The 13,217-nt window shown below is 40.0% G+C and overlaps 1 protein-coding gene across 1 annotated transcript in view; it reads left to right on the forward strand.

Moving 5' to 3' along the window:
* Nucleotides 1–13,217, forward strand: part of PLCD3 (phospholipase C delta 3) — an 851,201-nt gene that overhangs the window by 394,746 nt on the left and 443,238 nt on the right. Inside the window, exon 2 of the mRNA XM_044055119.1 lies at nt 5,079–5,246. Within this exon, the coding sequence (XP_043911054.1) occupies nt 5,079–5,246 (168 nt within the window). The remainder of the gene's footprint in view (nt 1–5,078; nt 5,247–13,217) is intronic.

Genomic DNA, 13,217 nt, shown 5'->3' on the forward strand with positions numbered 1-13,217 from the left:
GTTATATAGTTCTAACTGGCATTAGGTATAGGAGAATAACTTCATGCTGTAACATCTTGTTAGCCACTGAGAAGTGTGGATTTTATGTATTTATCATGTACATGGGCTGTATCTCTCCATCATTAGCATCAAATATGACATCATATTAATAGGACCTCACAGTAGTCAGCTAAAACAGCTTACTTTCCAGCTGAAGCAGGCAGCCTTGCCACATATAGAAAGAAATAGACCCAGTAAGTAAGAAAGAGAGAAGATGGCTGGATAGTGAGAGCTAGACATCATGAAAGAAAATGAAGAAACAGTTCCAATACACACACAGAGCCTTGCTAAGATCTGCTGCAGATCCTGGAAGTCATAAAACAATTTCAAACCTCCACCCTTCCAGAGTAGCAATTAGTTCACCCCAATGACAAAGCAGGAAGCTTCCTAGTGCAGACTTTTTGTCTCTGACTGCATGGAGAACTGTAAGATACAGTTTTATGGCCTAAATTAAGTAATTTAATTTTTACTATTTTCCAAAAGTTAGGTGGATTGAGATTAACCTCTTCTCTTCAAGCATCTTCTGTTATAATATATGTATTTCAGCAGTTACAATAATACATGTATATTTCTTCCTGTACCCACCAAGACACGCTGTTGATACATTTTTAACACAAGCAACTTTACAAATACATTTTCAACACAAGCATCTGTACAAATCAGTTTGATATTCAAGTAACATATAATCCTTTACAAAATTCCAGCTAGTTGTGCTCACATACATTACATATCCACTGTCCTACTTCTCCTGGCATAGCTGGAAATATCTCACATTGTCACAGCCTCCAGCAGGATTACAATAAACTTACTATAAATAATAAAAACATCAGGAAAAACATGCACAACAGCCTACAGGAAATAATTAAAATTAATTAATTATTTAGAAAAATCAAGGGAAGAAAGCATTCCATGGTGTAAGTGTGGCTGTGGCCACAGAAAGAGATTCCACTTTTGTTTTCATGTGACTGTTGCCTTTTACAACTGGTATGAATCTATTCATGCAGTATAAAAGTGAGGAAAAAAAAGGCTTAGATGCAGGCTGTCAGGCGGTCTATATACCATCATTAATGGAAGTTATATAGTTCTAACTGGCATTAGGTATAGGAGAATAACTTCATGCTGTAACATCTTGTTAGCCACTGAGAAGTGTGGATTTTATGTATCATGTACATGGGCTGTATCTCTCCATCATTAGCATCAAATATGACATCATATTAATCGGACCTCACAGTAGTCAGCTAAAACAGCTTACTTTCCAGCTGAAGCAGGCAGCCTTGCCACATATAGAAAGAAATAGACCCAGTAATTAAGAAAGAGAGAGGATTGCTGGATAGTGAGAGATAGACATCATGAAAGAAAATAAAGAAACAGTTCCAATTTGAAGGTGGGGGGGACTCAGTCAAAGGAAAAACTTCAGGAGAATGGAGCTGCCAGTATAACACATTGATATGCAGAAAGCATTTCAAACACGTTTTACAGATGCTGTTTCCTTTCACTTAGCGTTGTTGCCTCACAGTGCTTGGTTTTCACGTTTGGTACATCTCTTTGGTGTGTATCTGCTGAGTGCCGTTTGCCTCACAGTGTTTCATTTTCACATTTGGTACATCTCTTTGGTGTGTATCTGCTGAGTGCCAGACTATCTCCACCTCACAGTGCTTCGTATTTCATGTTTAGTATATCTCTGGTGTGTATCTTCTGAGTGCCAGAATCAGCTCTATCTCCTCCCCTGCATCCCCAATTTTGATTAAGCAGGTAATTAGAGAAACTAATGCTTCCTTTACATTGTAGAAAAAATACACAGTTGTATGCAGTGTTTGCAATCTGTGCCGACCTGTAAAATAGAAACTAAATTTACTTTCAAGTAGGTATCTAGGGAGAGAAGAAGGAGTTGAAGAAGAGGGTAGGATGCTATTTGCTTTTATTTGCAAAGAGTGTTGATGTGCAGTGCCATTGGGGGTGCTATATCAGACTGCTAGAGATACCACTCCCATTTGGCTTTAGCACCTGTCAGCTATTCTACTCATAGTTATGCTGGGACAAAAGGTTCCCCTAACAGTATATTATTCCACATTAAACAATGGACATTACAAGTCAAGAATTCTAACTGGTTAGTGAACCTCACTAGAAGTGTTGATATTCAACACTAACATTACTGTATCTATATCAACCAAAGAAACAGCAACTTTATTATTATATTAGAAATGACCCATGGGGTAAGAACACTAACATTTTTGTGTTATAACCTCACTCTTGGGAGATAAAAGAGTTTGGCTTTGTTTTGTGTTTTGACTTACCCTAGGAGTGATGGCATTATACAGTAACACACTCCTTGTCATGTCTTACTGCTTATATGCAACACCTTCTGGACAGAAAAATGCTTCTTGTGTGTGAAGTTTTGTACATCTTTGGATTCCTTGCTGCTATCAGCTTTATGCCTAATGCAGATCTGTGGCCATTATTTCTGTATTTATTCACTCATTCATTTCATCACAACCAGACATCTGAGATGTAGAACTGACTAAATAAAATAAAAAACACCACCAAAACCCATACAGAATTGGTAAACACTTAACAGACTTTATTGAATAACAAAACTAAGCGCTTTCACCCTGTAGCTCCCAGGGCTTCATCAGATTACTTTAAGTTAAGTACTGTTAAGTGTTTACCGATTCTGTACTGGTTTTGGTGGCGTTTTTTATTTTATTTAGTCAGTTCTGTGTTTCCGCTCCTTTGGGTGGGTTCTTTGTGTTTTTTAATCTGAGGTGTAGAGTCAATAAAGTGGTTGTAATTGCTGGGCACGTGTGTGTGTGTGTGTGTGTGTGTGTGTGTGTGTGTGTGTGTGTGTGTGTGTGTGTACACAAGAGTATTGCAGTGTGTTTCACTTTATGTATCTGACAGTAATGAGCTCAAATACATTACTGTGGCCATTATTTATGTGATAATTCATTCATGTCATCACAGTGAGACAGTTGCGATGTACGCAGTCATTAACTTAACTGTAATTCTGTGTGTGTGTGTGTGTGTGTGTGTGTGTGTGTGTGTGTGTGTGTGTGTGTGTGTGTGTGTGTGTGTGTGTGTGCATATACACATGTATGCATAAGAATCTGACTGTAGCTATATAAAACACATTACTGTCGCCATTATTTAGATACTGATCCATCCATCTGACCACCGTAAGACATCCAAATTTTAATACACAGTCAATAAAATATCTTTATTTGGTATGCCTGAAGGCAGTTTTTGGATACAAATGACTGACCCCTGCTGTCATATGATCACAGTCAAACAGTCTTTGGTCTGGAAAGGCAAGAGTAGTGTGTTTTTGAATAAAACAAGTTGAAGTAGATTACTGTGACTATTACTTTGTTTGCAAGATACCAGAGGTGTGTATTGTCAATAAAATGGGTAGAATGGGTGGGTATTGAGGCAGTCTACAGATAAAAGTAACTGACCTCAGCTGTTGTTTGATTACAGTTAAATAATTATTTTCTTACCATAATGTCCCTTTTCAGTTAGCCCTACCCATTCAGTTGCTTTTCATACAACTTCCTGTTGCTTTGAAGTGTTCAACTGCTACTGGGCATAACTGTCAGGAATATCCCTAAATGGAATGGAGTGGAAGGTTAGGTAGCCAAAAATCATAATACAAGTCTTGATACTTTCCTTGAAAATGGTAGGAGATATGACATCAGGTACAGGGCGCAAGCTGGATGCAAAACATCCTTCAGATGTGCATTTCCCTTGGTCTCTTCACTCAGCAGTGCAGGTTTAGCTGAAGGTACCACAAGTCACTCTACAGATGTACATTTCTGTATTATTTGTTGTTGTTGCCCTACTCTGTACAGCTGTACATCTCCCTGGTTTAAAGGTTGCCTTTCATTCATACATTTAACACAGCACTCAGAGCACATTTATATTCTTATGTTTTAATACATGCATGATGTATCAGTTCTTATACAGAGTTTGTCAGTTTGTCTTTACTGATAATTTTTACCTATTTATGTTTTTGCAGTTTAAATGTAAGATGATTCTAGAGAGTTTTTTGTGGGTAGTTGTAGCTACCAAGCTTTGATGGTTTCTGTTCCTCAGTCTTTAGTGCAACATATATTATCTGAAAAAGTCATATCAACAGAGAACTCAGAACTAGATTTTTTTTGTCAGGTGAAGCTACATGGATAAGATGCTGTTATGTCAGTGGAAGCCTCTCCCCATATCCCAGAGAAGAAAGTGTCAGACTGTTGTATTTGTACAATAGGCGTAGTTGAGAAGGATCTATCTTGTCTGTCTGTCTGCCTGTTATGCATTCATTTATCCATTTATTTTCCGCTATCTGCTTTTGTTGTATTCAGTATTGCCAGGGAGCAGAAGCCAATCCCAGCCGGCAGTGTCAGTTTGCTTTAGAGGATGTCCTTCAGTAGTGAAACTGCTCAAATGCCACCACTCCAAGTGTTAACATGGGGAAGTGCAAAGCAAATTGTTTAAACACCCTGAACAAGCTCAACTTTCATTTCACAAAAAAAAATAGAAAGTGTGTTTGGTGGCTGCAGAATAGGCTTTGATGCAAGGGCACCAAACAGCATCAACACAAAAAGGAAATGTTACTTGCTGATAAGTAATCAGCTACGACAATCAAGTCAATATACTAATAAAGAGCTTTCTAACAGCTTTAGGAAAGAGTTTGCAGGTAATGTGTCTTGCATCCTCAGAAATGTGTAGAATTTATGCTTGGCACCCTCAAAATTGTCCAAAATGGTTCACATTATAGAAGAAGTTAGAGGGTGAAGTATATGACTACTGATTTGTAATGATAGATGAATGCAGTGGGCCAATAAGATGTGAGAGGAAGGGCAACAAACACAGCTATGTGCAGAACCACAAGAAGCTATGTGCTAGGGTAGTAAAATAATGGGAATTAAAGGAAGAAACGTTTTTTGTCTTTATTTGTGATATCTCTTAATGGTTATTTATTCTCCAAGAGATTTTATGGAGTAAATATGTTTGTGCTAACAGCATTTGTGTTTTTTCTTGTTATATATCAGGCCTGACAGATGACAAAGACATCAAAGCCATGCTTAAGGGTGTTGAGATGCTTAAGATCAAGTCCAGTCACTGGCAGAAGGATAGAGTTTTAAAGCTGCAGGAGGATGGAATGACCATATGGTGCAAAAACGAAAACAACTCCAAAAAGCCTTCTGCAAAGCACACCTGTAAGTGACAGCAGATAGTGCTGATTTTTTTTCTTCTGTTCTAGATTTCTCACCTGAGCATCCACTACACTTTACACAACACTCTAACACTGGTATTTCATTACTGCAATGTCTTTTTATCTAGATTGTAGTGTCCTTGCAGAACATATGACCTCACCTCTGAGACATTTAGACTCTTTTGAGCTTACTCTGACTGTATCTGTTAAGGACAAGTTGTAACCAGGTACATAATGCAAATCTGTGTCTCGTGTGTAACCTGGACTATTTTCTGTGTTTTCAGAATGCATAGTATTTCATTAAAAATAAAAACAGGTTCACCATCAGCTGTTCTTCTCCTTGGTCCTCCAGCGTTTAGTGTGGCCTGTTTGGCAACTTTCCACTAGTATACAAGTCAGCTGTATAGATGAACTCTATGACCCAAATGACTTGAATTTCATTAATGTCCTATCGAAATGAGGAAAACAATGAGGGCTGAATGAGGAGTGATAAATGACATCTGCTTGCCTCTGTCAGGGAAGGAGGGAGAGTGTGACAGTGTTCTGGAGGTGCAGTGATGTCATGATATCTGGTGTGAAACAGGAGCCAAATGACAAATGATATTAGCCATTTTCTGTGATGGGTACAACTATAGAGGTATACATCACCATGGAAATAGGGTCAGGTCCCCTCACAACTTCAATTGACTACCCTGATATCTACATCATCCAGTATGTAGGGCACTGGGTCATAACTCATCCAAGCAGTAATCCAAACAAGCAAGCCTTCCAGAGGCAGCAGTGATGAAAGAGTGGACCCTTCCCCTCTCCGTCTCCAACTTCAATGATCCAGCAGACAGCCCTGCCAGTTTGGGAGGTGGTGACAGCCTAGGGCTGGTGCACAGAGTGATCGTGTCAAACACAGATGCTGAGGCAGAAAGGAGAACCCAGGTACAGTAGGTGTCTTCCTGACACTGAAACCCTGTGCAACTGTCTCCCAACCTCAGAAAATTATCCACTTGTGTATAATCAACAACTAGAATTTCTGAGTAAGTGTTTCTCTGATGCCTGTTTCCTCTCTGTATCATTTAGCTTTATTGGAGCTTTACTGAAGTTGGTGCCATGCAGCCTTTTGCATTATGGTAAGGCTGCAGAAAAAGATGCTTCCCATTCTAAAGGTAATCCAGAATAATTTCAGGTTCTCCATATCACAGTGCAAATTTAAAGAATAAGGCTGTAATGAGCTGCTGAGTCTCTTCTGTGTTTTTGTTTTATGTCCTTAGAGTAACAGCACTGAGTGTGCACTATGCCAAAGTCATGCCACCTCCAAATATGGGACATGTTTCTCAAACTCAGAATCCAAATCATGGAACTCCAAGACCACAGACTCAAATGAAAGTCAAATAACTTTTTGTTGAAGGAGGACAAAGCTCCTCACATGCACAGCAAATACAGAGGTTTTTACCTTTTGTATCCTCGCTTAATATTCTTACCTCTTAGTTACCACTATTTCAAGGTAGTGAAAAATAAAACATTTTTGTGTGCTTCCCCCTGCATTGACCCTTCATTTCCTGGCTATTAGAGTGTCCCCTGTCTGAGAGAGAGGGACAGTCTCTTAGATATTTTTATTTTCTTCTATTATTCTGATCCTGGGGTAAAATGGCCACATTTTTATGGACAAGTCACTGCCCAGCCAGAGGTATACCTAAAGCACAGAGGGCATCACCCTTTCATGCCCCTTATATAACTACTGTGATTGGTCCTGCCCTTGCTGACCAGTTGCCATGTAGTACAAACTGCAACAGCCTGCACAGCTAATTTGGCAATCTCTTTGGTGGTGATGCATGTAGCCAAACATTGTTATTGTGTTTTTTATTCCAGCTGCTTACATATTTTTTGGCCAAAATGTTACACTCAGCATAGATATATTGTATTCCCAGTATCTATCCATTAACTTTTGAAATTTGTGAAAGAACTACTGCATGGTCTTCACTTGGTTATAACTTTAATGACATTATGCTGCATTATTTTTGATTCATTCATTTGATTTTGTTTTTCAGAATTCATTTTCTGTCATCAGAAAACATGATTAGCCATTGTTCCTTCATATCAGCTTTCAGGTCAAAGACGTATATGCCAAAGAAGAGTAACCAAGTACAGAGCTTTGTAGGAAACCTCTAGTGCTGTTTTTCTGTATACAGCAAATACTCTTGACTTTAACAGTGTGAGTTATTTCAGAAAGCCAGTGAGCTATCCAGTGATCCACGTTTGGACATGCATTACACATAGGGCATACATCCTGATTTTAATGTTGTCCTTTTCTTTCATTCTTCAACTAATGTGTCTTGGCTCTGACTTTGGATCTGGCTCGGCCGCATTTACCAGACTCTCAGATCCAACTGGCGAGCTCCTCCCTTAACCCATAATGCCTCGGTCACCCTGTGATACCATAGGTCTCAACCTCATAGCACGAAAAATCTAGATAAAGTCAAAATAATGGGGGTACAAAGCCCCAAAAATAGAGACAAATTTTAAATATTGCTCTTATAAACTTAACAAGTTGTTAGAATAAACGGTCTTGTGTTACCATGCATTTTCTGAAGGGTATGAAGTCTGAAACTCAAATGACTGTCATTATTTAATGAATTCGATCTTCACTGATTTGACACAAAAATCCAGAAAATCAGAAATTTTATGCGAAACAGATGAAAAACATGAAGCAAAAATCTGGACATTCTGCAGAAATCTGTACAGTTGAGAGTTATGCTTAGATCTCGTTTGCTGCCTTACTGCTACAGACATGGATCCTTCTTGCAGAGCTGCAGGGTGTAAATTTAGTTACAGTGAGTGCAATTTCTTTTGAAATGTTCTTATAGCTTTATCTATTCTAATCACATCTCCCTCCCTTCCCTTATTTTTTTTTGATTATGTTGCATTATGGTTACAGTTTATATTCTCTTCTATTTCGACCTTTGGTAGTTCTATGCACTATTGTTGGTACCCTCCTTCTTCTTTCTGTCTGCTTCTTCCTACCCTTTAGAGGATAATTCCTTTCCCCTAGTATTGTTGATAGTTTTCCAAAAAAACAAATATATATGTGTGTAGCTTAAATATTTTCTTTCTTTCTTTATTAGTATTATTGTGGCTGTGGCTAGCAAACCCACTGGGTTTAAGAAATGCACTTCCTGTGGACACACATTCCCTAATTTTGATGCCACATGGAGTGTCCCATTTAAACACTGAATGTTCAGTTTGTGCTGGATTCACTTCTAGGGCCTGTAGCAACCAACGTAACAAACTGGTCCTGTAGGGTTTGTTACCAGCATCTTCTTCTTCTTCTGCTTCTTGTTTTTTTCAGGGGCTCAAACACTTAAGGTCTCTTCAGATGCAAATGAATTGAGGAAGCGGTCTCCCACCTGCTTTCCAAAGTCAGCTTGGAATTCACAGCCTCCTGCCAAAGTATAGAAGAATTCAAATCTGATTCCCCCAGGTCCGAAGTGGAAATAGTCATATCCAACACCTCCAGATCTCACTAGCTCTATAAGCTTATCAGCTGATGGAGTTACCCAAGACATAGATGGGCTGAACCCAAAAGCTTCCAGGAACACTTACTCCTCCTGGAAAGGGGTATCAGAGGACCATCCACCTTTCTGCCTTAGGATTTCTAAGATGGCTCCAAAGGAGACATCATCAGCTGAAGATCTTGGCATCCTCTCCCCTTCGTAGAAGTCAATGTCTTCAGTGCAAGACTTCTGAGGAGAGTCTGTGTGCCCCCTCTTGAATGTTCTTTTGCAGGGAACTGACAGGTGTCCGAAGAGATGGAAAAGTGCTTCAGGGGGACTGTCTGGATGCTTGAAATAGCCAGCTGTCCCTGTGTGATAGGTCTGTGAGGATCAGAGTTCAGATTTGATGGCGGCAGGGCTGTAGGATCCAAAGAAGAAAGTCTAGCCATGTCTATCAGATGAGAGAAGACCCTTTCCAACACCTCAAAAGCAGAAGGACCTTGAGAAGTCTTAACTGTCCGCACCAGTGCTGAGGCCCCAGATGCCACCATGCCTCAACCCTGCAGTTGAACCTGAGCTGTCCCAACGCTGAAGGCCCAAGGGACAGACATGGCTCTGACAAACTCGGAGTAGAACTAAGTCTCCCCAGATCCGTTGATGATGCTTCAGCTACAAGATTTGTCCTGGTCCTAGGGAAATGGACCTGGACAAGTCAGGGATGCAGTTGGAATCAAAGTCCTACCTGTCTTTTGATCTGACTCCAACAGTCTCAGGGTTCTTGGATTCAAAGGCTCAGAAATCACCTGTCAGATAAGAGAAGGAGAAATTGTGGTGTGGGAAACAGAAGGGAGGCTCATTGATCTGATGGGAGAAGAAGCTGGGATGAGAAGCTGGGATAACCTCCATCTGAAACTGAGCTCTGAGGAACTTCTTCATCATCCTAGCCACTTTGGCTTCAGAAAGGCTCCTGGAAGACCTGATGGAGGAAGTAGTTGATTAGGGAAAAGACTGTCTCCTCAGAGTCTCTTGTAGGAAGGGAGAATGAAGTAAAGGACAGACAGGATCCAGAGAGGACCCTGGGGACTGGATCCTTGGAGACTTAGACTAGGTAAGTGTCAGATCTAAAGGTATCAGATCCTGCTGTTTCCACTTCGGATCTAAGAGAGTCAGATCCATCTTCTGTAATTTTTCAGGACGCTCAGAAGTTAAAGCTGTCTTTGGAGAGAGGGTGGAAGAGTACTTCCTCAATTCTTTTGCCTCCAAAGATGCCTTAAGCTTTTCTGTGGGGGTTGAGCACCTGAAAAAGAAGAAGAGGCGGGTAACAAACCCTTTTGAAACAGTTTGTTACATCAGTCACTAAGGGCCCTTGAACTGAATCCAGCACAAACTGAATATTCGGTATTTAAATGGAATGCATTCAGACAATAAGTACATTCCCTGTGGGCATAAAAATTAGGGATCTTGTGCCCACAGGAAGTATGTTTCTTAAACTCAGTGGGCTTGTCAGACACAGCCACAATAATACTAATAAAGAAAGAAAAAATGTAAGATATACATATATATATATATATATATATATATATATATATATATATATATATATATAAGAATAAATTACTTTCTAGAGGGTAAGAAGAAACAGAGCGAAAGAAGAAGGAAAGTACCAGTAATGGTATGGAGTACAACCAAAGGTAGAAGTAGAAGAAAAAGTAAACTGTAATTCTGACGTGACAGAATCTGAAAAACGAAGGTAAGGGAGGAAGATGTGATTAGAATAGATAAATCTAAGTAAATTTCAAAGGAAATTGCACTCACTTAAATTAAAACTACACCCCAAAGCTCTGTGAGGAGGATCCTCATCTGTAGTGATAAGGCAGCAAACAAGTTCTGAGGTATTATGGGGTGACCAGGGCATTGCTGGTAAAGAGAGGAGCTCAAGTGTTGGAAACAAAAGTCTAGTAAATGTGGCCAAGCCAGATCCTAGGTAAGATCCAGAGCCCATCAGTTCAGAAATGAATGAAAATAATAACATCAAATAAGTACTTTTTTTTAATTTAGGAAATAAAGACTTTACAGTATAACAAGAGAAGCAAGCCTAGACAAAAGCAAGTTTAATGTTAACATGCTGTGGGCTGCTGAGGTGAGGCGGGGTGTAAAAGTGCACTGATTATATGTATAACTAAGATATGTTCTCTTATTTTTAAAGGGTGAATGTCTAAATGAATGCACTTGGCTTAAGTTATAAACAAAGTGTTTTTATATAAGCAAGTAGGCTTCAAAGATAAGACAAACTGATGAGTCATGAAAAATGCCAAGTTTTTCACATCTGCAAAGATACTGAGATGTTTTTTTTTTCTTTTAGAAAATGTTCAGTTGTTGTTGTTGGTGGTGGTCTTTCGGCTTTTCCTGGTAAGGGGTCGCCACAGCGGAACTTCGGCCCGCTAATGATTGGCAGTAGATTTTTTATGAAACACCGAGGTGCCAGCTCGACACCCAACCTTTAACGAAGGAACACCCATTTTCGCATGCATGTCTTTCGAACGCTACCCAACCACGGGGAGGACATGCAGACTCCACACAGAAGGCACTCCCAAGCCCGGCCGAGAATTGAACGGGAGAACCTCTTGCTGTGAGGTAACAACGCTACCGCCGTACCACCGTGGCTAAATTAGAAAAAATGTTCAGTGGGAGTCAAGAAATCTGCAGGTGAAGGCTGATGTACTTTCTGTTCTGAGTGAAACTTACAAATCTTCATTGCTGACTATTTTTACATGGAGACAAGCTGTCTGTAGGTGCAAAAGAAAAAAAAATAATCTTGAGAGTTCTGAGCATTCTTTGCTGAGGGAAATGCAAAATTTAAAGGTACAATGGCAAGCAGTTCAGTGTAAAATAAAGTGTGAAATTATGGGACGTGAACAAGTGATAGCAGCCTCCCTAGCATCCTTAATATTTTAATGCCTTTACTAGAACCGTGTGAAATTTATTTTTATTTAAAGATAGCCAGTGCACTTTTTTATGGCCAAAAGTTAATCCCCGGGATTCACTAAGCAAATTATTCCATGCAAGAACAGTGTAGCTGCTCTTGCATGGAATATGGCCGCCGAGCAATTCATGAATGTGCCGTTTTCACATGCACAAGAAACCTTATACTGTTCATGCACAAAAAGCCATGGAGTATGCTAATCAGCTCATTTGCTGGTGAAAACCATGCAAATGAGCTAATTTAGCAATCCAGGAGGTAGGCAGGTCTGCGTGCAGGAACAGTGTAAGGTGCAGAAATGCATTCGGTTGCAAAAAAGAAAACGGAGCCATGACAGCTCCAATAAAAGCATGTATTAAAGTGGTTGGCCATGCCAATGTCCAAATATATGGCCATTGGCATGGGAAAGTAGCAAATTTTTATAAAAATAAATGTTTATTTTTTCTGACCAAACAAAACGTGGAGAACACAGACCATAAAACTCCAAACAAAACGTGGAGAACACAGACCATAAAACTCCAAACAAATTTTTTTTTGTCCGATCTCAGACGTTTAAGATTAGGGCAGCGCCATGCAAATGGGATGGTGGGGAAAATAACATGAAAAGGGGGTGTGCCATCCTTGCTGTAAGCAAACTGGAGCTCCGTTGGCTGGGTTTGTGCTTAGCTAAACACAGCTAAGCGAGGGGGTGTGTCTGAGGCTGTATGTACTTATTCCATGAAATGAGGAGCATATTCGCACCTAGGGGAGGGCCATTTCTTGCTGTTTACACTAGCTAAATGGGTGTGGGCAGCTTGCCGGGGCTTAAACAGACAGGATATAGGAAAAGAAAAAGGAAATAGCAGAACAAGGGAAATGCTGTAAAAACACTAATATGGGATACTGCGACTCACAATGGGCCATTGAAAGCACTCAATAATACAGCTGACACATGGCTGCATGGTTGAAAATGGGAGGAGTTGTAAAAAAAATAAATAAAGGGCAACAGCACAATAAAGGATAAATAAAGTAGAAATCACTAATATGGGACTCTTGCAGCTCACAATGGGCCAGGTAAAAGCACAGAATAATACAGCTGGCAGGTGGCTCCATAGCTGAAAATGGAAAGCGATATAAAAAAGAAAGAAAGGGCAACAGCTCAATAAAGGAGAAATGAAGTAGACATCACTAATATGGAACTCTTGCAACTCACACTGCACCAGGTATAGCACACAAATGTGTACAGTGGGCAGGTGTGCCCCCCCCCCCGCCATATAGCCACACAAATGCAGTAACATATATGTTTGCATGGAAATAGTGGCATAGCACACATTGGCAGGGCTGTACCAATACATATGAAAACATGTTGCCTGTCCACAATATGCAAGGGTCAATGAGCTATGTGTATGTGTGGTTAATACTGTCTGGATCTGTCCAGCATGTTCTCCTGGCAGTCGTCTTGTACTGCCCTATGTACAGTGCTGTCTTTGACAGGGCCTTGTGCAGATAATTGCAGTGCTAACTGTTATGCATG

Source organism: Protopterus annectens, chromosome 13.part0 (genome assembly GCF_019279795.1).
Source record: "Protopterus annectens isolate FY-2018-M chromosome 13.part0, PAN1.0, whole genome shotgun sequence".
Classification (NCBI taxonomy): domain Eukaryota; kingdom Metazoa; phylum Chordata; order Ceratodontiformes; family Protopteridae; genus Protopterus; species Protopterus annectens.